Source organism: Heterocephalus glaber, unplaced genomic scaffold (assembly GCF_053883595.1).
Source record: "Heterocephalus glaber isolate CG9 unplaced genomic scaffold, H.glaber_assembly_v1.0 deba00001451, whole genome shotgun sequence".
NCBI classification, from domain to species: domain Eukaryota; kingdom Metazoa; phylum Chordata; class Mammalia; order Rodentia; family Bathyergidae; genus Heterocephalus; species Heterocephalus glaber.
The window spans coordinates 7,463,955-7,488,951 of NW_028258301.1; the positions used below are offsets into that span (position 1 = coordinate 7,463,955).

General features: G+C 37.4%; 1 protein-coding gene and 1 pseudogene across 1 annotated transcript in view; both read left to right on the forward strand.

Annotated features, from left to right (window-relative positions):
* Zswim5 (zinc finger SWIM-type containing 5) overlaps window positions 1–24,997 on the forward strand; it is a 210,024-nt gene that overhangs the window by 141,557 nt on the left and 43,470 nt on the right. Inside the window, exons 4-5 of the mRNA XM_004872917.3 lie at window positions 463–613; window positions 13,295–13,474. Of these exons, the coding sequence (XP_004872974.1) occupies window positions 463–613; window positions 13,295–13,474 (331 nt within the window). The remainder of the gene's footprint in view (window positions 1–462; window positions 614–13,294; window positions 13,475–24,997) is intronic.
* Window positions 13,485–24,997, forward strand: LOC147827329 (deoxynucleotidyltransferase terminal-interacting protein 2 pseudogene; annotated as a pseudogene).

The following is a 24,997-nucleotide window of genomic DNA, read 5'->3' on the forward strand; positions in this document are numbered from 1 at the left end:
CATGAATCTGTACTTCATTTCATTTTCTGTGGCTGGATAACAGTCCACTGTATGGATACTTCACATTTTATTCATTTGTCTGTTGGTGAGCATTTGGATTATTTGTACCTTTTGGATATTATGACTACTGCTACCATAAACATTCTTGTACAAGTTCTGTACAGTTATTTTCTAAGTGGCTGTATGATTTTACAGTCCCACCAACAGTGAATGAGCTTCTGATTTCTCCTCATCCCGGCTGACACTTATTCTCTGACTTTTTGATTCTAGCAATGGTAGTGGGTGTGAAGTGGCATCTCATATGCAAACAAACTTTCTTGCTTATAGAGGAAGAGGCCTTCTTTCTGGCTCTTTGGATATGGTGTACTCAAATACCTCATCTTCTCTTTACCCTACTACCCTTCCTTCTCCTGCTTTTCTATGCTGTTCAGTCACGATCTCTTGCCCCTCCTTACATGTCAGGTTCGAGAAATGCTGCGGATGAGAGATTCCAATGGAGCCAGGATGCTGACACTTATAACTGAGCAGTTTATGGCTGACCCACGGCTCACACTCTGGAGGCAGCAAGGAACAAGCATGACAGACAAGTGCAGGCAGCTCTGGGATGAGCTAGGTAAGTCCCCATCTCTCAGAGAAATGCTACATCCTACCAGCTTGGCCTCTAGCAATAGTGTCAGTGAACATTTGCCATCAATCATTGCATGGGTCTTGCTAAGTCTAACCGATGAAGATTTAGGCTCTACAGAGGTCACCTAGAGTAACTCTAAACTCACTTTTCTTGCTTCTACAGCATTGTGCTTTGCTATTGACATTAGCACCCTTTCAGATGTTAGCCATGTAGAAACTTTTGCTGAAAGGAAACCTCTTCACTTTGCATCTGTTGCATGGCAGTAGCCTAGCTCTGCAAATACTTATCAGCCTTATTTTTGTTGCTTTCCCTGTGTCTGCTCTTCTTTATTACTCCTAGCCAGACCTCTTTGACTAAGCCCTTCTATTCTTTCTCTTCCTTAGGAACTATTTCAGAGCTTACCTATATGATTCTCTCAACCTTATCTTGTTTCATTCCTCTGAATCCTAGTCCCATATTATCATTGACCATTTCCATGGATAAATCTAAAATTAATTCAAGCCTTCTAAAAAAACAAAACCCCATGTTCTCATAACTCTGGCATTGCCACCACCATCCTTACTCCACCAAGTTTATTGTTGAGTACTTGTTTTTCTTTCATTCCCTACACCTAGCCACCAGCTTTGACTCCTTGACTGTTATAATGTAGTGTCTCTTCTCATTTTTAGTTTCCTGTCACCACTAATCTGGTTGAAGGCCTTAGAATGTTTGATAAAATTAGAACAATGGACCCCTGAATAGCCCCTCAGCTCTAGGTTCTCCCTCATCAAGGCAGTCCTCTTTGGTCATCATTTATCTTTTTAATTCCCCTGCTCCAAGATTAATTTTGCTCAGCTTCTCTATTTCCACAATCTTTTACACCCTGAACTCAACAACTAAGCATAGCCCCATTTGGGGGTTATATTGTAAATATGGTATATTCTAATATAGTATATTCAAAAAGTTACAGTGGCCCGCCATAGCACTGCTCCCAGCACAGAGGAGGTGAGCCAATCCCAGCGCCCAGGAGGAGGCTCCTGGGCAACCATAGCACCACTCCCAGCACAGACGAAGTGAGCCGTGCAGGCGCCAGCAGCACCGCCCCACCCCCACCCCATCAAAATGAGAAGACACATAAATAAGCCTCAAAACCAGACTTCCAGATCACCTACAGCAACCCCAAAGGGAAACAAGATGGAACAATCTGAGACTCAACCACCTGGACTCCCTGAACTGGCAACAAAAGAGGATCTGGAAGAAATGAAATCAGAAATAATTTCTCAGATAACAGCAGAGATTGTGACCATAGTGCAAGATATGATTAATAAATCTAGAGAGGACACAGATAAAAAAATACAGGAGCTGAAGAACATAATGAAATCTTAACATAGGAAACAAATGGAATCCATGAAACAGATGCAAACAGATTTCCAGGAGATTAAAAATTCCATTGGAAGCTTAGTCAACAGAATGAGCCAATGTGAGGACATAATTTCAGATATAGAAGATAAGATGGCAATTAGTGACAAGGAAAAGAAAAATTTCTTTAAAATTGTAAGGAACCACAAGAAATCAATCCAGCAGCTGCTAGACGATGCAAACAAGAGTAACATAAGACTGACTGGAGTCAATGAAGAAACAGGAGAGAGTGCAGATGACATAAAAAAAACTTCACAGAAGTGATGGCAGAAAACTTCCCAAGCAGGGAAAAAAAAACTTGACATACAGATAAGGGAGGCATATAGGACTCCAACTAGCCTTGATCAAAAAAAATCTACACATAGGCATATAATTGTTAAGATTCCAGAAACCTAACAGAAAACAAAGTTCTACAAGCAGTTAGAGAAAAGAAACAAATCACACACAAAGGAAAGCACATCAGAATCACAGCAGACTTTTCAATGCAAATCCTCAAGGCAAGAAGAGCTTGGAGTGACATATTTCAAGCCCTAAAGGAAAACAGCCTCCAACCCAGATTGATGTACCCTGCAAAACTATCTTTCAAAATTGATGGAGAAATAAGATACTTTCATGACAAAGACCACCTTAAGAACTTCATGAATGCCAAACCAGGACTCAAAAAAATTTTAGACAATATCCTAGGAACAGACAATGAGGATCACAACCCCAGGAAGCACAGCAGAATGAATCCATTGAGCACAACAAGAAATTAAATGTAAAGGGGGAGAATCCAAGAAAAAGAAAAAGTGATGACAAGGATAAGTCAATATGTATCAGTTTTAGCCATCAATATTAATGGTCTTAACTCACCAATCAAAAGAAATAGACTGGCAGAATGGGTCAAGAAGCAAAATCCAACAATATGCTGCATACAAGAAACACACTTAATTCAAAAAGAAACTCATAGACTGAAAGTCAAAGGGTGGAAAACAATACTCCATGTGACAGGAATCTGAAAAAAAGCAGGAGTAGCTATCTGCTTTGCAGATCAAGTGGATTTCAAACCAAAATCTGAAACACTTCTGGTCCCAAGAATTTCAGATAAGGGATGGTCAACTGGTATGTACAAATCTATTGTGAACATGTGTTTTCATTCCTCTTAAGTAAAAGCTTAAGAACAGAACTGTTGGTCCTTAACAGTAATACAAGTAATTTCTATATTGTTTTCCAAAATGATTTTTTATCATTTTACATTCACATTAGCAGTATTAGAAAGTTCTAACTGGTTCACACCTAAGCTGACATCTGTTCTTTTAAAACTTTTAACTTCATCTCCCTAATGAGTGTATAATATGATCTTGTTATTGTACTAATGAGTATTTTTCTGATTGTAGTGTTGCACACATTTTCTTGTGCTGTACTGGCTATTTATCATCTTCTTGTTTCTACTTTTTAATTGGGTTGTCTATTAATGAGTTGTAAGAGGTCTTTATATATTCTGGCCATAGGTTATATGTATTATAAATATGGTCTGTTTAAGGACTACTTTTCATTTTCTTAATGATGTCATTTAAAGTTCTAAATTTTGATGGAATCTCATTTATCAATTTTTTCTTTTATACATCATGTTTTTTGTATCCTAGGAAATTCTTGCCTACTCTAAATTCATGAACATTTTCCCTTCTGATTTCTTCTTAAAGTTTTATAGTTTTAGTCTTTCATATTTAGGTTCACAGATCCTTTCCAGTTACCTTTATGTATGGAAATAAAGGGTTGAGATTAATTTTTTACATACAGATTAACAGGTGTTCTAGTACCATTTGCTGAAAACACTATCTTTCCTCTGCTCTTGAGTTGAGTTTATGTTCTATAAAACGTTAATGTTAAATAATCTTTCAAAACTCAGTGGACCATATATGTGTGGTTCTATTTCCAGATTTTCTGTTTTATTCCTATGATCTATATGTCTTTCCTTACACCAACACTGCCTTGATTACTGTAGCTTTAGAGGAAGTCTTAAAATTAGGTAATAAGGGCCAGGGATTTAGCTCAGTGGTTCCGCGCCTGCCTCAAGCGCAAGGTCCTGAGTTCGATCTCTGGTACCAAAAAAAAAAAAAGTTAGGTAATAAATGTCTTCCAACACTGTTTTTTTTTTTCTTTTTACTTTTCTAGGTCCTTTGTACTCCTACATAACTTTTAAATTTCAATATCCAATTCATCATTTATAGCAAGTATACATAGACCTGAATTTTTGTATATATCTTGAGTTTTCTAATCCTGCTAAATCCTAATACAAGTTCCAGGGGCTTCTAGAGATTTCTTAGTATTTTCTCTGTAGATGATCATTTCATCTACACATAAAGATTTTATTTCTACCTTGCCAATCCTGTCCTAATTGTTTCTTTTTATTGCCAGACTATTTTAGTGTGGGCCTATGTTTCAAAGTTTAATGGACAGATGAAGAGTAGGCGTATCTGCCCTTGTTCCCTACCTTAGGGAGAAAGCATTGCATCTTTTCCATTCATATAAGGCGTCTTTGCTGAAAGTATGGAGTACATGCCTTATCTGTTGAGAAGGTTCTATTCTACTTCTAATCTCCTGATAGCTTTTACCATGAACAGCTGTAGAATTGAGTCCAACACTTTTTCTGCAACTACTGACAGGATCATATGGCTTTTTCCTTTCCTCTGTTAAAATGATGACTTATGGGGGTGGATCTTCCGATGCTGAACCAACACTGCCATCCCTATAATAAAACCACTTTCTACACACTGCCAGATCTGACTTCTAACAGTTTTTTTTGTTAAACAAATTTTTATCTATGTTCATACTTTTTTCTTCTATTATCTTTATCCAGTTTTAGTATTTGCACAATGTTGATTTCCTAAAATGAAGGGAGAAGTGTTCCTTCTTTTTTCTGCTTTAAATGTTTGATATAATTTATCAGTTAAAATGTATATGAGCCTGTTGTCATATGGGTAGGTTTTCTAGCTAGGAATATACTTTCTTTAATAGGTGCTATTCAAAGTTTACATTTCCTCCAGAGTCAATTTCATTAATTTGTCTTCCACAATACTTCTTAAAAGTTGTCAAATTTATTTCAGAAATGATTTTTGTAATATGATTTCTATATCTTCTTAAATTCTGTAAAATCTGTGGTAATGTCCTCTAAATTTTGATATTGTAATTTAAAAATGTATAATTGATATTGTGTGATAGGAAGAAAAGGTCTAAAGGAGTAGGAGAAGTGAGAGGGGTAGGGGAAAGGAAAGAAGGGAAAAGAAAAATATGAGAAAAGGAAAAAAATGGAAACAAAGTCTTTGCAAATAGAGAAGGGTGGAGGGGGTAAAGGGAGGGCAGGTGAAGGGGAAAAAAATAAGAACCAAGATACATCATGTAAAGGTACAAGATCCCAATGATGAATGTAACTGTATTTTATATCTAAAATATATCAATAAACTTAATGGAAAATAAATAAATAAAAAGTTCCAATAGAGCTCCTTCATACTTCCCCACTCCAGAAAATAAATTTCTTTCAAGAAAATACTGCAGCTTGGGATTTTAGTGAGTTCTCCTGGACGGAAGCAGATAGTTTACAGTCTTGGGACTAAAAGTTTCAGGGGGATGTTAGATGACTTTGATACTATACTGTACTTGATTAAAACCAGAAGCCTGGCTTTTGCTGTCTTCCGATGCCATGAACTGTTGTCCCTCTCCTACCCTGCCTTGGGGCCATCCAATTATGGACTGAAACCTCTATGAACAATCTGGATCACCAATGGCATACTGCCCAGGATTTTTACTATTTGCAGAGACTAAAAATATGGATTCTGACTACTCAGTAAAAGACAGACACTGAATTCATAGAAATTTGGGTAGAGTCACTAGTGGAAGTCTGAAGATAAGTTAGGAATTTAAGGCTCCAACAGTTACATATTCCTATAAATACCAGAGTTTCCATCCAAAAAGGAGAAGCCAGAGGATGCTGTTGAGGGGCAAAGAGGCCTACTTTTGCCCAGAGTGAGCTGTGTCATCTCATTGAACACTCCTACCTTACACAGGCCTTGCTTTGCAGAGGAACAAATGAGACTGACATATGAACAGCTCTGTCAGGTCACACAGAAAACCCACATCCACATGGATCATAGAAGACCAAAGGATACACTATCAGCACCACCACCCCAGCACTATCTGAGTGCATTATCAAGGGATCTAGAAAAGGATAATGGAAGACGTTATGCTTTTGCAGAATTAACGCTAAAATTATAAATCAGTGACGCTTTCTAAAACTAAATCAGTGATGCATTTGAGGCAAAGCAGAACTAGATGGTTCTTGAGGTGCTTTCATCACTGAATTCTGACTTCCACTACTTTGTCACACTGCCTGGCTGATGCTGATGCTTCATAGTTTACAAGTGTAAAGTACTTACCTCAGTGAGTTTAAAGATTGATCTGCAGAAAAGAAAGGAAAGAACTTTATATACAACAAATTGTTTTTTAAACGTACAAAAATAATATCTGTCACTTCTGTCCTGCTGACAATTTGGCATATATACACATACAGAAGAGAGTTCTGATGTTGTCATCCAGATGGCTTGTGTCATGGAACATAGTGGACACGCTGCCACTGCTAAGTTCACTGAAGAAAGAGATGTGTATTCAAAATATTTCATGGACTAAATACTGTGATAGTCTCTGTGTGTATAAATGCCATTTATAATAGTTTTTGTCCTACTCAATTAAAAGTATGTCTTAAGCTGATATGAAGTGCACTGAAACCCACCATTCACAAATCTATAACCTTACATGAAGAAATTCAAAATGTATAAAATACAACTCTAAATGCAAGTCACCATTACTGCTATGCAAGATTTTAAACTAAGAGCAGCACAGAAGTGCAATTTAAAATGGCAAACTCAAATTTACATGAACATCCAAGATAAAAATGTCAGTAATAAGTTGTACCAACATGAGGATTTAGAAAAGTAAATACATTCTCTTTGTTGGTATCACGTATCAATCAGATCTTCGCAACTATGGGAACAAGTCAAGGAAAGAATCATAGTTATATCTTCACATATTTATCTTCCTAACCTGAAGACAAAAGACTCAGAACATCACCGTGTTTCTCAAAAAACGTTTGTTGGTAAGAAAGGGGCCAAAATGGGCAGAGTTCATGTGACATAAAATATGATAAAATGGGGGGAAAAAACCCAGAAGCCTGGGTTTTAGTTTGGGTGGTAAAGCTTTTTTACATTCCTTGGAGCACCAATGGCTTTGGAGCTCTTATTAGTAATGAATAGAGATGAGTGTGGTGGTGCACACCTGTAATACTAGCATTCTGGGGAGCTGAGGCAAAAGGATCACAAGTTCGAGCCTAACCTTGGGCTACTTAGTGACATCTGTCTCAAAATATTTTTTTTAATTTTTTTTTCTGAGTCAGGGTCTCATTTTGTAGTTCAGGCTGGCCTTGAACTCACTATGCAGCCCATGCTGGCTTCACATTCATAGGGATCCTCCTGCCTCAGCCTTCCAAGGGCTGGGATAATAGGCGGGTGCTGCCACACCCAGCAAAAACAATTTTTTAAAAAAAAGACTTGGAATGCTGCTCAATAAAGGCCCAGGTTAAATCCCCCGTACCAAAAACAAAAATAAAAAAACAAAAAATCTAGGTACACTATTAAATGTTGTGCGCTAATCTGTGTTACAGACTGTACTCAAATTGTCTCTTTTAATTCTAATAATAACCCTGTGAGGTATTTGTGTATTTATTGGCAAGAATCAGAGATGGATCTGGTTCCTTCTGGATACAAATTAAAGTAAGGAATTATAGATAAATTCTTTGCTTTGACACAGTCACATTATCTGAAGTATAAGAATGTCACACTAGGGCTAGGGATTTGGCTCAGTGGTGCCGCCGTCTGTTTTGAAAGCACAAGGTCCTGAGTTTGATCCCTGGTACCAAAAAAAAAAAAGTCACATTATTAGTTTGTAGCTATAGTTTTAGCCAGGGTTAAAGGCTCACTTAACACCTTTAAACTTCTTTTTTTTTTTTTTTGGTACCGGGGATTGAACTTGGGTCCTTGCGCCTGCACAGCAGGCGGCGAAACCCGTGAGCTAAATTCCCGGCCCTAAAGCTCTTGCACAGTAATTCTAAACTTTCCTCAGACTGGATTGTAGACATAAATTCCCTTCCAGGTAAGACATTAGCATATTTTCAGATGAGAAAAACTGAACTCAGAAAAGTTAAATATTTTCTTCAGGCTCACACCCTAGTAAGTGGTGGCTTTAACACTGGAACCCGTTGTGTCTTGACTCTTAAATCAGATGTGCCTTTGTAACACCTCCCTTGATTCCATCTTCTTGTGTCCTATTTTTTTTAAAAGGGTGGGGGGACGGGTAGGGATTTAGCTCAGTGGTGCCACCACCTGCCTCACAAGCGCAAGGTCCTGAGTTCCATCCCCGGTACAAAAAAAAAAACAAACAGGCAAGCTACCCTGCCTTTCCTTACGTGCATGTTCCTTAAGAATTTGAAATTAGCCTTTTTCAGAAAGTGAATTTCATTTGACACTTGAGTGTCTTAAAGTAATTTCTGTGCCAATTATCAGATTGTGATTTGGGCTTTGCACAAAAGTAGGTGAGAGGAAGTAAACAGAACTGGCTCCCAGTGCTTTTAAGGATCTTACAGTGTACTTGGGTTCATTATAAAAATCTCTCCATTTCTGATATTTTCATATCTAAGAAAATGGTCATGAGGCCTTTTCACCTGGTTAGGGTCTAGGTAAGGGTTGTAGGAACTACAAATGAAGGAAAGAGAAATAAAGCCAGGTTTAGCGGCATACACCTGTAATCCTAGCAGTCCGGTATGCTGAGGCAGGGAGATCTCAAGTTCGAGACCATCCTGGGCAATTTAATGAGACCCTTGAAATAAAAAAATTTTGAAAAGACCTAGGGAGTGGCACTCAATATGAAGGCTCTGGTTCAATTCCTAGTACCAGGAAAAAAGGGGGGTGGGGAGAATAAGCTCACTGCTTTTAGTTCCTAAGCTAGAGAAAATAGAAGCAATTCCTCATCCCCCCACCACCACACAAATCTATTTACCTATCTATGTCTGTACCCATATGCTTTGCCTTCTCTTTTATTAGAACTCATAACGTATCTTGACTCATGAAAGACCAATCTTCACATACATGTTTTGGGTTCTATTTTATCTCTATTTCTTGAGACTTTTGCTCCTGCCATTTTCTTCTTTCTCTGGCATCATTTATTTTTCTCTCTCTACTAGCTCCTTCCCATCAGCATACAAATGTGTTCTAATATCTTCAACCCCAAATGTAAGAAAATGTCCCTTTGATGTTCCAACTAGCTCCCTCTTACTATTACCTCATTTCTCATCTTCCTTTCAAAGCATCACTTCTTGAAAATAGTATCTACAACTGGGTGTGGTGGCACATGCCTGTAATCCCAGCTACTCAGGAGGCTGATGCAAGAGGATCATAAATTCAAGGCCAGGCTGGGCCACCTAATAAGACTTGGCTCAAAATAAAAAATAAAAAGGGCTGAACATGTAGGTCAGCGGTAGAGTACTTGCCTAGCATTTGCACAGACCTAGGTTCAGTATCCATTACCACACACACACAAAAAATTAAAAGCCAGTTATCTGCAGTCACTGTTTCCATTTTCTCACCTCCATTCTCCCTTGCCCACATTCCAGATGGGATTTCATTGCTCACTGCTTCCACTCTACTGAAGTAGCTCCTGTCAAAATCAACAGTGACATCCATATTGATAGATGCAGTGGTCACTTCTCAATTCTCATCTTACTTGACCTCTTAGAAGTTTTCAATAAAATTGACCAAACTCTTCTTGAAACTTATTCTTCTGTTGGTTTCCATAGGTGTATACCCTCCTGGTTTCTCTCCTACATTCCTGACTTTTTCTCAGTCTTCTTTGCAGGCTACCCTGTCTTTCCTTAACCCTTCTAAAGACAGTACCCCACAGAACCCACTTCCCTGTCCACATTCCCTGCCTAACTCATTGTATTCACTCCTGTGATTTTAAATACCAGCCAGTTGGAGGTGTAGCTCAAAGGTAGAACATTTGCCTAGAATGCACAAGGCCTTGGGTTTGTGTATTTGTGCTTCCCAGCACCACAAATAAACAAAAGTAAAAAACAAATTTATTTCTCCAGCCCAGACCTTTTCCCTAAGCTTCAGGCTGTGTCCAGCTACCCATCACTTCTAAGAAACATCTGAAACTTAATTGGCCATCACAGAACTCTTAATTTTCCAGCTAAAACCTGATATTCCTTTTGCTATCTCCATTTCAGTACAAAGTACCAAGATATATCCACTTGCTCACAAAGAAAATTTAGTATTTATCCTTGATTCCCATTTTCTTTCTTCTTTAGCCAAACCAAAACTTGTTGATCCTCAGAGTTGGAAGATTTTATGAGATAATGTATATAAAATGCTTAATATAATGCCTAGCTACTGAAGAGAAATAAATGATAGCTATTGTCATATATTTAATACATAATAATTATGTAAATTTTAAACTTCCACAATAGCTACCTTTGCTTAGAGTATTTTATACTTTCTTTTTCAGTACCAGGGATTGAACCAGGGCCTTTGCACTGAACTATATCCTCAACCTTTTTTTTTTAAATTTTGAGACAGTCTCAATAAGTCACTAAATTGCCTAGCCTGGGCTCTAACTAGCAGTCCTCCTGCCTCAGCCTCCCAGAGTGCTGGGACTATAGGTATGCACCACCACACCCAAACTATAGTTTTTTTTAATTGCAGGAAAACATGCTTTTAGATACTGGTGACACATTCCTGTGAATGCTGTAGGCTACTACAAGATTTGCTCTGAGTCTTAGAGATGTGACATTTTCTAAGTGTTTTTGAAACAAATTCATGAGGACCTAATTAGAAACCTTATTTTTAATTTATAGGTGAAAGTACTTATACTCACTTTCTAGGGATCCTCTTCTTAATATTGGAATGACTCAGAAATTGAAACTCCTATGTGACTACAACATTAGCAACCTGCCTTTTTAATCTCTTAAATCTGTCTCAACTTACCCAGTTTGTTTTCTGTTTCTATGATCCTAGTGATTTTGCCATTCCTTAGATACAACAGTCTTTTTTTTTTTTGGTACCAGGGATCGAACTCGGGTCCTTGTGCTACAAGAGTCTTTCTAATAGCTCTTTTGTCCTCTTTTTTCACATGTGAAGATTAAATATGAAAATCTTTTTCTTCACTGTAGATGAAAAGACTTCTTAAACTGTAAAATAAATACCACTAATACTATAATCCCCTAAAGAACAATTATTGTCATTATTACATATTATGGTTTATATTTCATGGTATTTTCTTTAGTGGAGTCCAGCCATTAGAAGGGAACTTTCATCTTTCGTTGCTATCTGAAAATAAGGCTCAGATGGCCTTTTTTTCCAACTTTTTTTATTCATTAAGTTTATGGGTACATTTTAGGTATACAATATGATGACATTTATCATTGGGAATTTGTACCTATACATGATATATCTTGGTTCTTATTTTTCCCCCATTCCCCTGCCCTCCCTTCAGTCCTCCACCCTCCTTATTTACAAAGACTTTGTTTCCATTTTTTCCTTTTCTTATATTTATTCCTTTCCCTTCTTTCCTTTCCCCTACCCCTCCCACTTCCCCTTACCCTTTGGACCTTTCCTTCCTATTTCACACTATCTGTTCTACATTTTGATCCTCATTTACACTTTCAGTTTCTCACACCAGAGAAACTATTTGGTATTTACACGTGTGTCCCATTTGTTTCACTTAAAAGTATGGTCTCAGTGAGCATCCATTTAGCTATAAATGTCTCTAGTTTATCATTCTTTATGGCTGAGTAATACTCCATTTTATTAAAAAACCACATCTTATCTAGTCACCAGTTGATGGGCAATTGGGCTGTTTCCAAGTTTTAGCTATTACAAACTGTGCCACTATAAACATGGGTACGCATATATCACTGTGATATGATTCCTTTAATTCTTTTGGGAAGATACCTAGCAGAAGAATAGCTTGGTCAAATGGGACCTCTAATCTTAATTTTTTGAGGTATCTCCATACTGATTTCCACAGTGGTTGCACCAATCTACACTCTTACCAACAGTGGAGAAGGGTTCCTTTTTCCCCACAACTCTGCCAACATTTGTTATTGGTTGATTTCTTGATAGCAGCCATAAGATGGCCTTTTAAAATATTCCTCTTTGACTCTGTGGCTTTGCAATAGTGTCTGAATGAACTTCCATCTGTAGAGGCAGCTCCATCTCAAAAATTTAAATTAAGAAGCACACATCCATTCTTCTTGCCAACTTGGGTTGAGAAATTATCTGGCACAGCCATTGTCCAACTCTGAAAAGAAGCCAGTTTCCTTGAAAGGGGGTGATGTGTCAGAGAAGTGCCCACTGGTTATATGGAATATGTTACTTGGCTATCTTAACAGAAAATTGAAGAAAGTGGTAGTTTTAAGGCCTCACAAGTTGATTAGCAGTTTCAAAATCCAAGCCCCAAATCAATTATTTTCCTTGTAAAACGGAAATGCTAAGATTCTGCTGTGTACCAGGTAATATACTAGACCTTTTAGTAATGTTATCCCATTGGATTCCCATCCTGTCCCTACAAAGCAGATATTTTGATGTTCTTGGTTTTACAATTAGAGGATTTGAAACTTTTTTGAGTACCTTCCTTCCAGTCCTATCCTTGTACTAAATGCCTTTCCTCTGTGCTGCTATTATACTCTGACCATGATCTTTATTTAGCACATTTTTTTCAAATGACTTTATCTCCCCCACAAGACGACTCCTCAAGAGTAGAAACAGTGTCTTTTTCACCAGCACAAGGCTTGGATGAATAGAATAAATATTTGTTAGACTGCAAATTTGAGCTCAGTATTCCCAGCTTAAATCTGTCATATACATCATCACAGGCTCATAGATCCAGATATCAAGATAGTCACTCTGCTTTAAGGAATCTTTGGAATGAACAAGTAGGCCACTTCTGAAAATCTTAGCAATTTTTTTATATGGAGAAAAGCTGATGCTTTGTTGTTCGTTTGTTTAGGTGCTGGGATGAAACTCAGGGCTTGTACATGCTACATGTGCACTGTACCATTGAGCTGCATCCCCAACTGCAGCTGCACTGAAAACTTTACCACCTCAAAATAAAACTGAAACATTAAGACCTCCATATACATTAAAGTAGAGATATTTTTTAAATGTGGATTACTTTATTTTCTAGGAGCTTTGTGGGTGTGTATAATTTTAAATCCACACTGCAAACTAGAAGAAAAATCTTGTTGGCTGCAGCAACTGCAGAAGTGGAGTGACCTGGATGTCTGTCCCCTGGAAGATGGGAATTATGGACATGAGCTGCCCAACATCACCAATGCACTTCCCCAGAACGTCAGTCACAGTGCAGGTGAGCCAAGTATCCTTTTTAGGCTCTTTGTGCCTAGAAATTCAAAAGGTGAGAGGATAAAGCCCTACAACAACTGTGGGCAGCCTTTTGGCTGTCAAAATTGCCATCCTAAGTAAGAAAAGCTTGGATTTTTATGCATTTTAAAATGCTAAATTTTAAAGGCAAGATTTTGTCTTCAACATTGGGGATGAGGTCCTTTTCCATATCTAGAGTGGCCATATAGTGTTCAGCATAAAGTCTTAGAGACTTCTGAATGATTCCTTTCTATCCTTCAGGCTTTTTGACCTCAATTTGGGTTGACTTTAGATCCAAAAGCCTACCAAAAAACATTTTTTATAGGTGTCCAGGGCCTGGCAATGTGGTTCAGCAGCAGAATACTTGCATAGCACTTAGAAGGCCTTGGATTTGATCCTTAGTATTCCAAAAAAAAAAGTCATGACCATAGCCTTTCTTATTTTGTTTCTTTCTCTGTTTCCTTCAAAAATTTTATATAGCAAATATTTGGGTAGGATCATCCTCCCAAGTTATTGCCAGGACTCTTGCCCCATTTTAAAACAAATCCAGTACATTATACTGCATCCTGTGTCTCTTGGGCCTTCTGTCCTACAGATATCACTTGGCATCAGCATCCACATCAGTGTTATTTCAGCTGACACAAGCTATTTGATGTTGACCATTGATTGTTCTTTAGCTCACTGAAAGTCTTTACTGGCAGATTTTATCAGATACAAATTTTATCCTCGGCCCTTTTTAAGTAGTATAATAATTTTGTTGGTATTTTTAATCTCCAGGAAGAAATCACTTTAAATATTATTTTTTCTTGGTCTTCTTTTATTGTGCCACAATTAGTTGTTAATATATTTAAGATAACTAAGGTTTGAGCAGTGAAAATGCTATAGTTTTTCACTTTGTTAAGCTACCTATTTCTAGCACTCATCTGGCTTATACAACACAGAAAGTCACCATTTTAATTTTGATTTTGGATGGCACAGAGGATAAAATTCATATAAACTCATGCTTCTAGTCTGGCTTTTCCTTCCTTGTTAGAATGTACTGGTTCTTGAAGCTGTGGTAGCTACCGGGAACCCGAAGGCCGTGAAAATGGTGGTTACCAGGGCTGCTCCTTCTCGGGCAAGAATGCAAGTCATGTAGGCCGCCAGCCGCCAGCAGAAGAGTTCTGCTCCTGAAGGAATTCAGGCACATCCAGAAAGCAAGAAGGAATCTGGACCTGATAACCAAAATACAGTTGAATCACAGACTGCTGGGAAACAAAGTTCAATCTCTGGAACTCCTAAAACAGAAAAAAGGAAGAACAGGACTATAGGCTCATTAACAGAGATAACTGAACCATCTACTGATGGAGAGTTCTCCGATGCAGAGTCAAATTGTGCTGAGATGCAGGAGCCTATTCTAAGAATAACTAGGAGAAGGCAGATCATAAAAAAATTGCACCTACTCCAGTGTCCACTGTAAGAAAAAAGCAAAAACTAATTCCACTAAATGAGTCTGTTGCTGAAGAAGTTGTCTCTGAAGGAGAATCTCATACTTCAGGTATTTCTAGAATTGTGCCTTCCCCAGAAATGACAAGAACCAGAAGTAAGGCTAAAGCTCTAACATGTCAAAGCCAAGAATCACATGCCAAAGCCATATCTGATGCTGAATCATCATGCTCTGACATTTCATTCCCTGAAATTACACATAAGAGAACAACCAAGATTATGCCAAGGAAATCACAGGCACAAACTGAGAATAAAAATACTAAGATTGTACCAGAAAATGAAAAGCAAATCATGGATATGAAGTCAGAGGATTCTGATACCAGACAGACCTCTCAGAGTTTGGATGAAGAGGAAAACAGTAACAGATGAGGGAAAGGAAAATGATGAAAGTTCTCAGTTGAAATGTCTTTCTAAACTTAAGGACCCTAGCCTTCAGTTAAGTTTCTCAAAATCATTCAACCCCTCAAAATAACAAAACCACATCAGAGCCCTCAAATCTGAACTGTGAAGCTGCAATGAAATCATTAGCTCAAACATTTGCAGTTGTGGAAGTGAACAGATGGAATGAAGAGAGAAAAAGCACCATAAAAATAAGTGACTCCACAAAGTTCAGTGGTCATCGTGGTGATGATGATGAAGAGTCCACAAATGAAGTCAGTGAGGACAGCAACAGTGAAAGGAGTGTAGATCTTGAATGTGATACCAGACTAAACAAATCTGAGCTCAACCAGTCTCAGGATATGGATGATTCTTACTAGTTCTCAGTAGTGATGAAAGCCAGCAATCTGAAAGCAGTGAAAGTGAAGAGGACACTGTGTGTTTTTTTGAAAATAGTGGTCAAAAAGAATCATTAAATGGAAACTTAGAAAATATATCTCAGGACAATGCATTCTTTGTAATTGACACAACTCCTGGACTGAATACTGATAAAAATTTTTACTTGGCAGATAAAGCAAGTAAGGTTTCCACTGAGGAAGAAAAAGAAGAGGAGGAGGATAAAAACAGTGAAGAAGAACCATCAGACAGTGACAGAAATAAAGATGAGTATAGTGATGAAGATGACTTACTAAATAACACAAATTCTAAACTTCTGAAGTTGACAAGTAGCAGTATAGACCCTGGTCTAAGTATCAAGCAGATGGGTGGTGTGTACGTTAATTTCAACACAGAAAAGCTTCAGTCTAAGAAGAAAACTCTAACATAGATCAAGGAGAAAAAGAAAAATGAGCTCCTACAGAAAGCTATTATTACATCTGATTTTGAAAAAAATGATTGTGTCCTACCATATAGTGAATCAAACCATCAACTTCAGAAAAAATGCAGGAAAGAGCGACAAAAAACTGCAGGTGATGGTTGGTTTGGTATGAAAGCTCCAAATTGACTGATGAACTTAAAAATGATCTCAAAGCTCTGAAGATGAGAACAAGCATGGACCCAAAAAGATTTTACAAAAAAAAATGGCCTAGATGGCTTCCCTAAGTACTTCCAGATTGGAACTATTGTTGACAATCCCGCTGATTTCTACTATTCACTAATTCCCAAGAAGCAAAGGAAAATGACTATTGTGGAAAAACTGCTGGCTGATTCTGAGTTTAGAAGATACAACCGAAGGAAGCACTCAGAGATCATGGCTGAAAAAGCAGCAAATGCCACAGGAAAAAAGTTCAGAAAGAAGAAATTCCACAATTAATATTCACCAAGAAAATCCCATTATTTTACATCTTCCCTTTATTTATTTGTAAAAGAGATTTAGAAGACTAACACCATCACAAATTTAATATAGACTGACTGTTTATATAGTGATTTCTATTTGGAAATAAAATTGACAGGGAATCAATCGCATGTCCTTTGGAATAAAAATAAGCATGTCTACAAAAGACCTGTTCTGGCTTAGACTGTTTAAGGTGAAAAGAACGTCAGCCATTTTAAGATAATTAACATTTGTATTAGGTTTTCAGTGCTTGGTTATTTAAGGAAAATTTAATTAAAAGTATAGCATTTGCTAATATGTTCAAAGAACCTTTTTTAATGATTGTATAATACCTTTAGTTTTATATATATGTATGTATGTGTATGTGTACAGGGGAATTGATAGACAGGCCATGCCCTATAATTAGCTGCAAATTCAGATCCAGAAACAGGAGGAAAATTGATCTTAACCTATGTTCATTGTTTTGTTTCAAGCAAAACAGGATTGAAAACTAGTATTTTAATTTGGCCATTAGGTAAAGTGGCTCAGTTTATCTCCACTCCAGTAGCACAAGTATGCATTCTGGCTAAATTGCTTTCTGCCACCAAGGACAGTTGCGTCGTTTATGTAATGCTTCTCGGTGAGTTGCAGCCTCCTTTATATCATTGTTTACTGTATCTTTATTTTCCTAGCATACTATTTTAGATTTTAGTGAACGTAAAATCTCATATTTTACTTTTACTGTTTGGGGTCACAAGCAACCTAGTAAACACTAGAGATAACAATAACTTTCACTGTTGAAGTTAGGGAAGCATTTATATGTGTTCTCTTTTATAGAAAAACTTTTATTTCAAAAATTATTTTGCCTTTTGTGTAATACAGAATCTCATATGACAGAGTTAAGTATCAAAACAGAAAGAAGAAATAACTATTTTTGTAAGCTACTTGTTAGGACTTGGATCTTAAATGACCCCCCCCATTCTCATACTAAATAAAACCTTGATTTGTAAAAAAAAAAAAAAGAAAGAAAAAAGAAAAAGAATGTACTGGTTCTTCATTGTTCCTGGTTCTTCTTTGAGGATTTTGTTTCCTCTGCATTCTCCTCAAATTGTGATTATCATCTCTCTCACACATTGGACCATGTACAAATAGAAAGCATCCTGCTTATTCTTCATTGCCATTTCTACATCGTTATCCATCCCACCTTCCTAAAATATGTTCCAGCTGTAAAGTTTATGCCATAAAACTATACTGTCTTCAGGGCCAGAGATTTAGCTCAGTGGTTCTGGTGCCTGCCTCGCAAGTGCAAGATCCCAAGTTTGATCCCCAGTACCAAAAAAAAACCCAAAAAAGACTAGACCATCTTTCCTCCAGCATATGTCTTTGGCCCCTTTGAAAACTATACTGTCTGTTACCCTCCTAGAATTGGTCATCTTTAGACTGCTAAATTTATCTCCCTTGTTCCTTGAAGATTTTTGTTTTGCAGCTCCCAAACTAATCAAATTGACACAATTAAGCTTAATCACCACAACTATTTGGGTGATTTCATTGTTTGAATAGTCATCTATATTCTAACAACTCCCAAATGTATATCTCCTGCCCAGACTTTTTCTCTCAACTCACCTTATATATTCAACTGCTTTTTTATATCTCTGCATATATAGCAGTAGTAGTGAACCTAGCCACAGCAGTCTGTGTTATACAGTATGTTATACAGTATCATTGTTATACAGTATGGTAATAGCTATCTTATTAAGATCTCTTACCCCCTTCCCCCATCCAAACCTGCTCCTTCTGAACTCTTCATCTCTATATGGTATCTTTATCTGAAAAACTTTGGTGTCATTTCTTGATTCTTCCTTTTCACCCTAGATCTAATCTGTGAGCAAGTGTTACAGCATTTACCTTCAGAGTATAACCAGAATGTATGTATTAGATAGCTTTTCTGTTACTGGACACAATACCTGACACAACTTAAAGGAGAAGTTTAATTTGGCTCATGGTTCAGAGGGATTCGGTCTGTGGCCAGCCACCTCCGAGGCAGGAACAGCATGGCAGAAAGATGCTTAGGTCATGGTGACCAGGAAGCACTGCAGAGGAATAATACCAGAGATAAAGAGGTGAGGGACCAGATATAGACCTCAAGGCCATGCCTTCATGACCTACCCAGGTACACCTAAAAGTTTGCTCCCTACAGTGATGGTGAACCTTCAGAGCCTTCATTGATACAAACAGCCCAATGCAGCACATGTGCCATAGATTCACTATCAATGTGAGGATCCCAAAGCCAGTCAAGTTGACACTCTACCCTAACTGCCAGTATCCAATTACCTATCATCTCTTCTACTAATTATGCTGTCCTACTACCATCATCTCATAAATTATTGCAGTGGTTGTCTAACAGCTTGTTCATTTCATTTCAACTACTCTGGCCTTCTTGCTGTTCTCAAACACTCCAAACATATTCTCACATGAGGACTTAGTATTTACTATTCCTTCCACCTGGAATACTATTGCCTCAATTGTCTGTAAGGCTTGCCCCACCATTCTTGCAGATCTTTACTCAAATGTTGTCTTTTTTTTTTTTTTTTTTTTTTTTTTTGAGATGTAGTCTCATTATATTCCTTGGCTCAGGTGATCTTCACCCTCCCAAGAAGTTGAAACTACAAAAACAGCCAGGTGTGGTGGCACATCCCTGTAATCCCAGCACCCAGGAGGCTGAGGCAGGAGGATTGTTGGGAGTTTGAAGCCAGCCTGGGCTACATAGTGAATTCGAGGCCAGACTGAACTACATAGCAAGACCCTGTCTCCAAAAAAAAAAAAAAAGAAAGAAAGGAAAGAAATGACAAGGACACAACATCACATGTAGCTATTCAAATGTTATTTTATTAGAGACAGTTCTGTATGTAAAACAATAGCTCCCACCTAACATTAGCTTGTCATTCTTCCTGCCTTTAATTTATTCTTCTTCTATAGTGCTTAGAACTATATGATATATCTGATATACTATATATTTGACTGTCTCTACTCATTTGGAAGTGAAGGTCCATAATGACAAGAACTTTGTTTTTGGCGGGGGTTTTTTACAGACATTGTATTTTATTCTTTGTTTTGGAGTTTTTTTCCCAGACATTGTATTTTATTCTTTTTCACCCTTCTATTTTCTTTTTTTTTAATTCTTTTATTGGTACATTTTAGGTATACAATACGTTTACATTTATCATTGGGTGCTTGTACCTATACATGATGTACCTTGGTTCTTACTTTTTTCCCCCATTACCTATGCGCCCTTCACCCCCTCCACCCTTCCCTATTTACATAGATTTTGTTTCCATTTTTTTCTTTTCTCATAATTTTTCCTTTCCCTTCTTTCCTTTCCCTTTCCCCTCCCACCACCCCTACACCTTTGAACCTTTTCCTATTTCAAATTATCAATTAGTCATTTTAATCCTTATTTACACTTTCAGTTTCTCACACTAAAGAAACTATTTGGTATTTACACATGTATCCTATTTATTTCACTTAAGAGTATCGCCTCAATGTGCATCCATTTAACTATAAGTGTCTCTAGTTTCTCGTTATTTATGGCTGAGTAGTACTCCATTTTATAAAAAAAACCACATCTTTGTCCAGTTTCCAGTTGATGGGCACTTGGGCCGTTTCCAAGCTTTAGCTATTACAAACTGTGCTGCTATAAACATGGATGCACATATATCACTGTAGTATGATTCTTTTAATTCTTTGGGGAAGATACCCAGCAGGGGAATACCTGGGTCAAATGGGACCTCTAGCCCTAGTTCTTTGAGGTATTTCCACCCTGATTTCCACAGTGGTTGCACCAGTCTACACTCCCACCAACAATGGAGAAGGGTTCCTTTCTCCCCACACCCCCACCAGCATTTGTTATTGGTTGACTTCTTGATAGCAGCCATTCTTTCTGGGGTGAGGTGGAATCTCAGTGTTGTTTTCATCTGCATCTCTTGAATGACCAGTGATGTTGAAGATTTTTTCATATATTTATTTGCTGCTTTTACTTCTTTGTCTGAGGAATGTCTGTTCATTTCAGATGCCCATTTTTGAATTGGGTCTTTGAATTTGGGTGGTCTGATTTTTTTCAATTCTTTATATATTCTAGATAGTAGACCTTTGTCTGAGATACACCTGCTAAAAAATTTTCCCACATTGTAGGTTGTCTGTTAGCTCTGTTGATGGTTTCTTTTGCAGTGCAGAAGCTTTTTCATAAGATGAGATGAAATCCCAGTTGTTGATTCTTTGTGTTAGTTCCCGTGCTACTAAGGTTTTTTTCATAAAGTCTTTTCCTATGCCAATATCTTCAAGAGTTCTACCTAACTTATCTTCCAGCAAGTTTAGTGTTTCTGTCTTAATATTTAGATCTTTAATCCACTTCAATCTTAGTTTAGTGCATGGTGATAGGTATGGGTCTAGTTTTAATCTTTGGCAAGTTGAAATCCAGTTTTTCCAACACCATTTATTAAATAGGCTATCTTTCCTCCAATGATGGTGGTTGGCTTCTTTGTCAAAGACGAGGTGGCTGAGTATGTCTGAAGTTGTGTCTGCATCTTCTAATCTATTCCACTGATCCTCGGGTCTGTTTCTTTGCCAGTACCATGCTGTTTTTTATCACAGTAGCTTTGTAGTATAGTTTCAAGTTGGGGATTGTGATACTCCCAGCCATGTCTCTGTTGCCTAGAATTGCTTTTGCTATTCTAGGTCTCTTCTGGTTCCAAATGAATTTTTGGATTGTTTTCTCTAGTTCTGTGAAGTATATTGTTGGAATTTCAGTCGGCATTGCATTAAATCTATATAGTATTGGAAGTATGGCCATTTTCACTATATTGGTTCTTCCTACCCAGGAACAAGGGATGTCTTTCCATTTTCTTATATCCTCCTCGATCTCCTTTTTCAGAGTACTGTAGTTTTCAGTGTAGAGGTCTTTTGCTTCCTTTGTTAGGTTGATTCCTAGATATTTCATTCTTTTGGATGCTATTGTAAAAGGAATTGTTTCCCGAATTTCTCTCTCAGTGAGTTTCCTATTTGTGTATAAGGAGGCTATTGCTTTTTGAGTGTTGACCTTGTATCCAGCTACTCTACTGAATCTGTCAATTAGGTCTAGAAGTCTTTTGGCAGAGTTTTTTGGGTCTTCTATGTAAAGTATCATATCATCAGCACATAATGACAGTTTAACGTCTTCCTTTCCCATCTTTATTCCTTTTATTTCTTTCTCTTTTCTAATTGCTGTGTCTAATGTTTCCAGAAGTATACTGAACAGGAGTGGTGATAGTGGGCATCCTTGTCTTGTTCCTGATTTTAGCGTGAAAGTTTTCAGTTTTTGACAATTTAGTATGATGTTGGCTGTTGGTTTTTCATAAATAGCCTTAATCAGGTTGAAATAAAGACCTTCTATTCCAATTTTCTGTAGCGTTTTTATCATGAATGGGTGTTGGATTTTGTCAAATGCCTTTTCTGCATCTATTCAGATGATCATATGGTTTTTGTCCTTGACTCTGTTAATATAGTGTATTACATTTATTGATTTACAAATGTTGAACCATCCTTGCATCCCTGGGATAAATACAACTTGATCAGGGTGTATGATTTTCTTGATGACCCTCTGTATTCTGTTTGTCAGTATCTTGTTGAGAATTTTGCATCTATGTTCATTAGGGTGATTGATCTGTAGTTCTCTTTTGGGGTTGGGTCTTTCCCTGGTTTTGGAATCAAAGTAACACTTGCTTCCAGAAATGAATTTGAAAGCCTTGCTTCCCTTTCAATTTCCTTGATGAGTTTAAAAAGTAATGGTGAGGCCAGGGATTTAGCTCAGTGGTTCCGCCACCTGCCTCGAAAGCACAAGGTCCCGAGTTCAATCCCCGGTACCAAAAAAGAGTGATGGTGATAGTTCTTCTTTAAATGTCTTGTAGAATTCAGCAGTGAAGCCATCAGGACCTGGGCTTTTCTTTGTTGGTAAATTTTTTATTACATTTTCAATTTCACTCATTGTAATTAGGGTAATTAGAATTTCTATATCTTCTTCATTTCACTTTGGCAATTCATATGTATCTAGGAATCTGTCCAATTCTTCTGTGTTTTCCATTTTATTAGAGTACAAGTTCTCAAAGTAGGTATTGATGTCCTCTGGATTTCTGCTGTGTCTGTTGTAACTTCACCTTTTTTGTTCTTAATTGCATGGATTTGAGCCTTTTCTTTCCTTTTTTTTTTTGATAAGGTTGGCTAAAGGCTTATTGATTTTATTTATTCTTTTGAAAAACCAACTCTTTGATTCATTGATTTTTTTTTGTACCATTCTCTTAGTCTCCATGGCATTGATTTCTGCTCTGATCTTTATAATTTTCTTTCTTGTACAAGCTTTGGGTTTGTTATGCTCTTCTTTTTCTAGGAGCTTGAGGTTCTGAATTAGGTTATTTATCTGAGTTCTCTGTTTTCCTAATATGGGCATTCACTGCTATGAATTTCCCGCATAGAACTGCTTCCATTATGTCCCATAGATTCCTGTATGTTGTACTGGCATTATCATTTACTTTTAGAAACTGTCTAATTCTTCTTTAATTTCCTCTGTGACCCATTGGTTGTTCAGGAGGGTGTTATTCAATTTCCATGTGTTTGTGGGAGTTTCGTGGTTTCTTATGTTATTGACCTCCAATTTTATTGCACTATGGTCTGATTATATACAGGGGGTAACTTCAATTCTTTTACATTTACCTAGACATGTCCTATGAGCTAGCATGTGGTCTCTTTTGGAGAATGACCCGTGTGCAGCCAAAAAGAATGTGTATTCTGATTTTGTGGGGTGGAACACTCTGTAAACATCTATTAAGTCCATTTGTTCAGTAGCTTGGTTCAGTTCTAAAATTTCATTGTTAATTTTTTGTCTAGATGATCTGTCTATTTGTGATAGTGGGGTATTGAAGTCCCCCACTACAACTGTATTAGTGCTTATTTGATTTTTTCATGTCCATTAATATTTGTTTTGTATAGTTGGGGGCATTCATATTTGGTGCATATATACTTAGGATTGCATAATGACAAGAACTTTGTACATTCTGGGCTCCTTGAAAAGGACATGCTACATATCAGGCATGTGTTATTTTCGGATTGAATTAATTACAAAACATACCAAGAGGCCAGTCTCCACTGTACATTATGCACACCAATGACAAATTCTCAGTGTAGCATAATAAGAGCTTAAATTGCAGCCAGTAGAAGAGTCAGTGTGCTTTCACTGAGAGACAAGGTCAACAAGAAGCAGTAAGTGCCATTGGTGCAACTAATGATAATATCCTTTAATCATCTGAATTCCTACCCATCTTGTAAAGACATGAGCAAATTCCAAAGACTTTTCCTAAGTGAATGAATATATTAGCTTTTTTCATGTTCAATCTGAATTCTCTGGCTTTTCCCTCACGATATTTTTGCACAGAATCAGTAGATGCACATCTAATTTGGGCCTCTCTGTATAGTTTAGTTCTTGATCCCAAAATAGTTTCAACAATCCTTAATCTGGAAATGTGTTGCTTTAACGATCCCCTTTAGGCTTTAATTTTATTAAATGTCATTTCCATGAGTCCTCCCAAGTCCGTAGTTTATGACAATATATCTTCCATTTGTTTCACCTACATATCACCCTTAAGAATTAAACATACTTTGTCTGCAGTGTTGGTTTCCCTGCGACCCTTTTTCTAAAGAGAGATGGCATGGTAAGATTCCAATGAGAAAACAAGTTAGTCTTTTGCCACCATCAGCTTTTCTTATTGGAAACAAGACAATAAAATCTGTAGATATCAGTGTGATAAAGGTACCAGCATATACAGGACTTCAGCTCCTTTTCAGCTTTTAATATGAATTTCATGGAAGCTCTTAGACTGATAAGAGTCATGTTGCAAATGAAAGAAGTTATGAATTAATCAGGGAAATTACCTAGCTGGTTATTTCTGTCTCTGACTTCTATAGAAACAATTTCTGTCCTCATGATTTATCAGCTGAGTATAACTGCCTATCTTCATATGGCTTTGAGTCCTGGTAGAAATTGGTCTTCCTCTCACAAGTGCAAGGTCCCGAGTTCAGTCCCCAGTACAAAAAAAAAAAATTGGTCTTCTGTGGAAGGAAGAAGGGAGCCATGGATCTCTGATAAAAAGTTCTTCTGATACAGGGCACAGATATACTAAAAGCTTACCCAAGAAGGAGGCAACACAATACTCAGACAGATAACAGAGTGTTTGTTTTCGTTGCCCTCATGCTATTGTCCTCCACATTGAAGACCCTTATTGCCCAACATTGTGCTGCTGCATTTTTTACCTT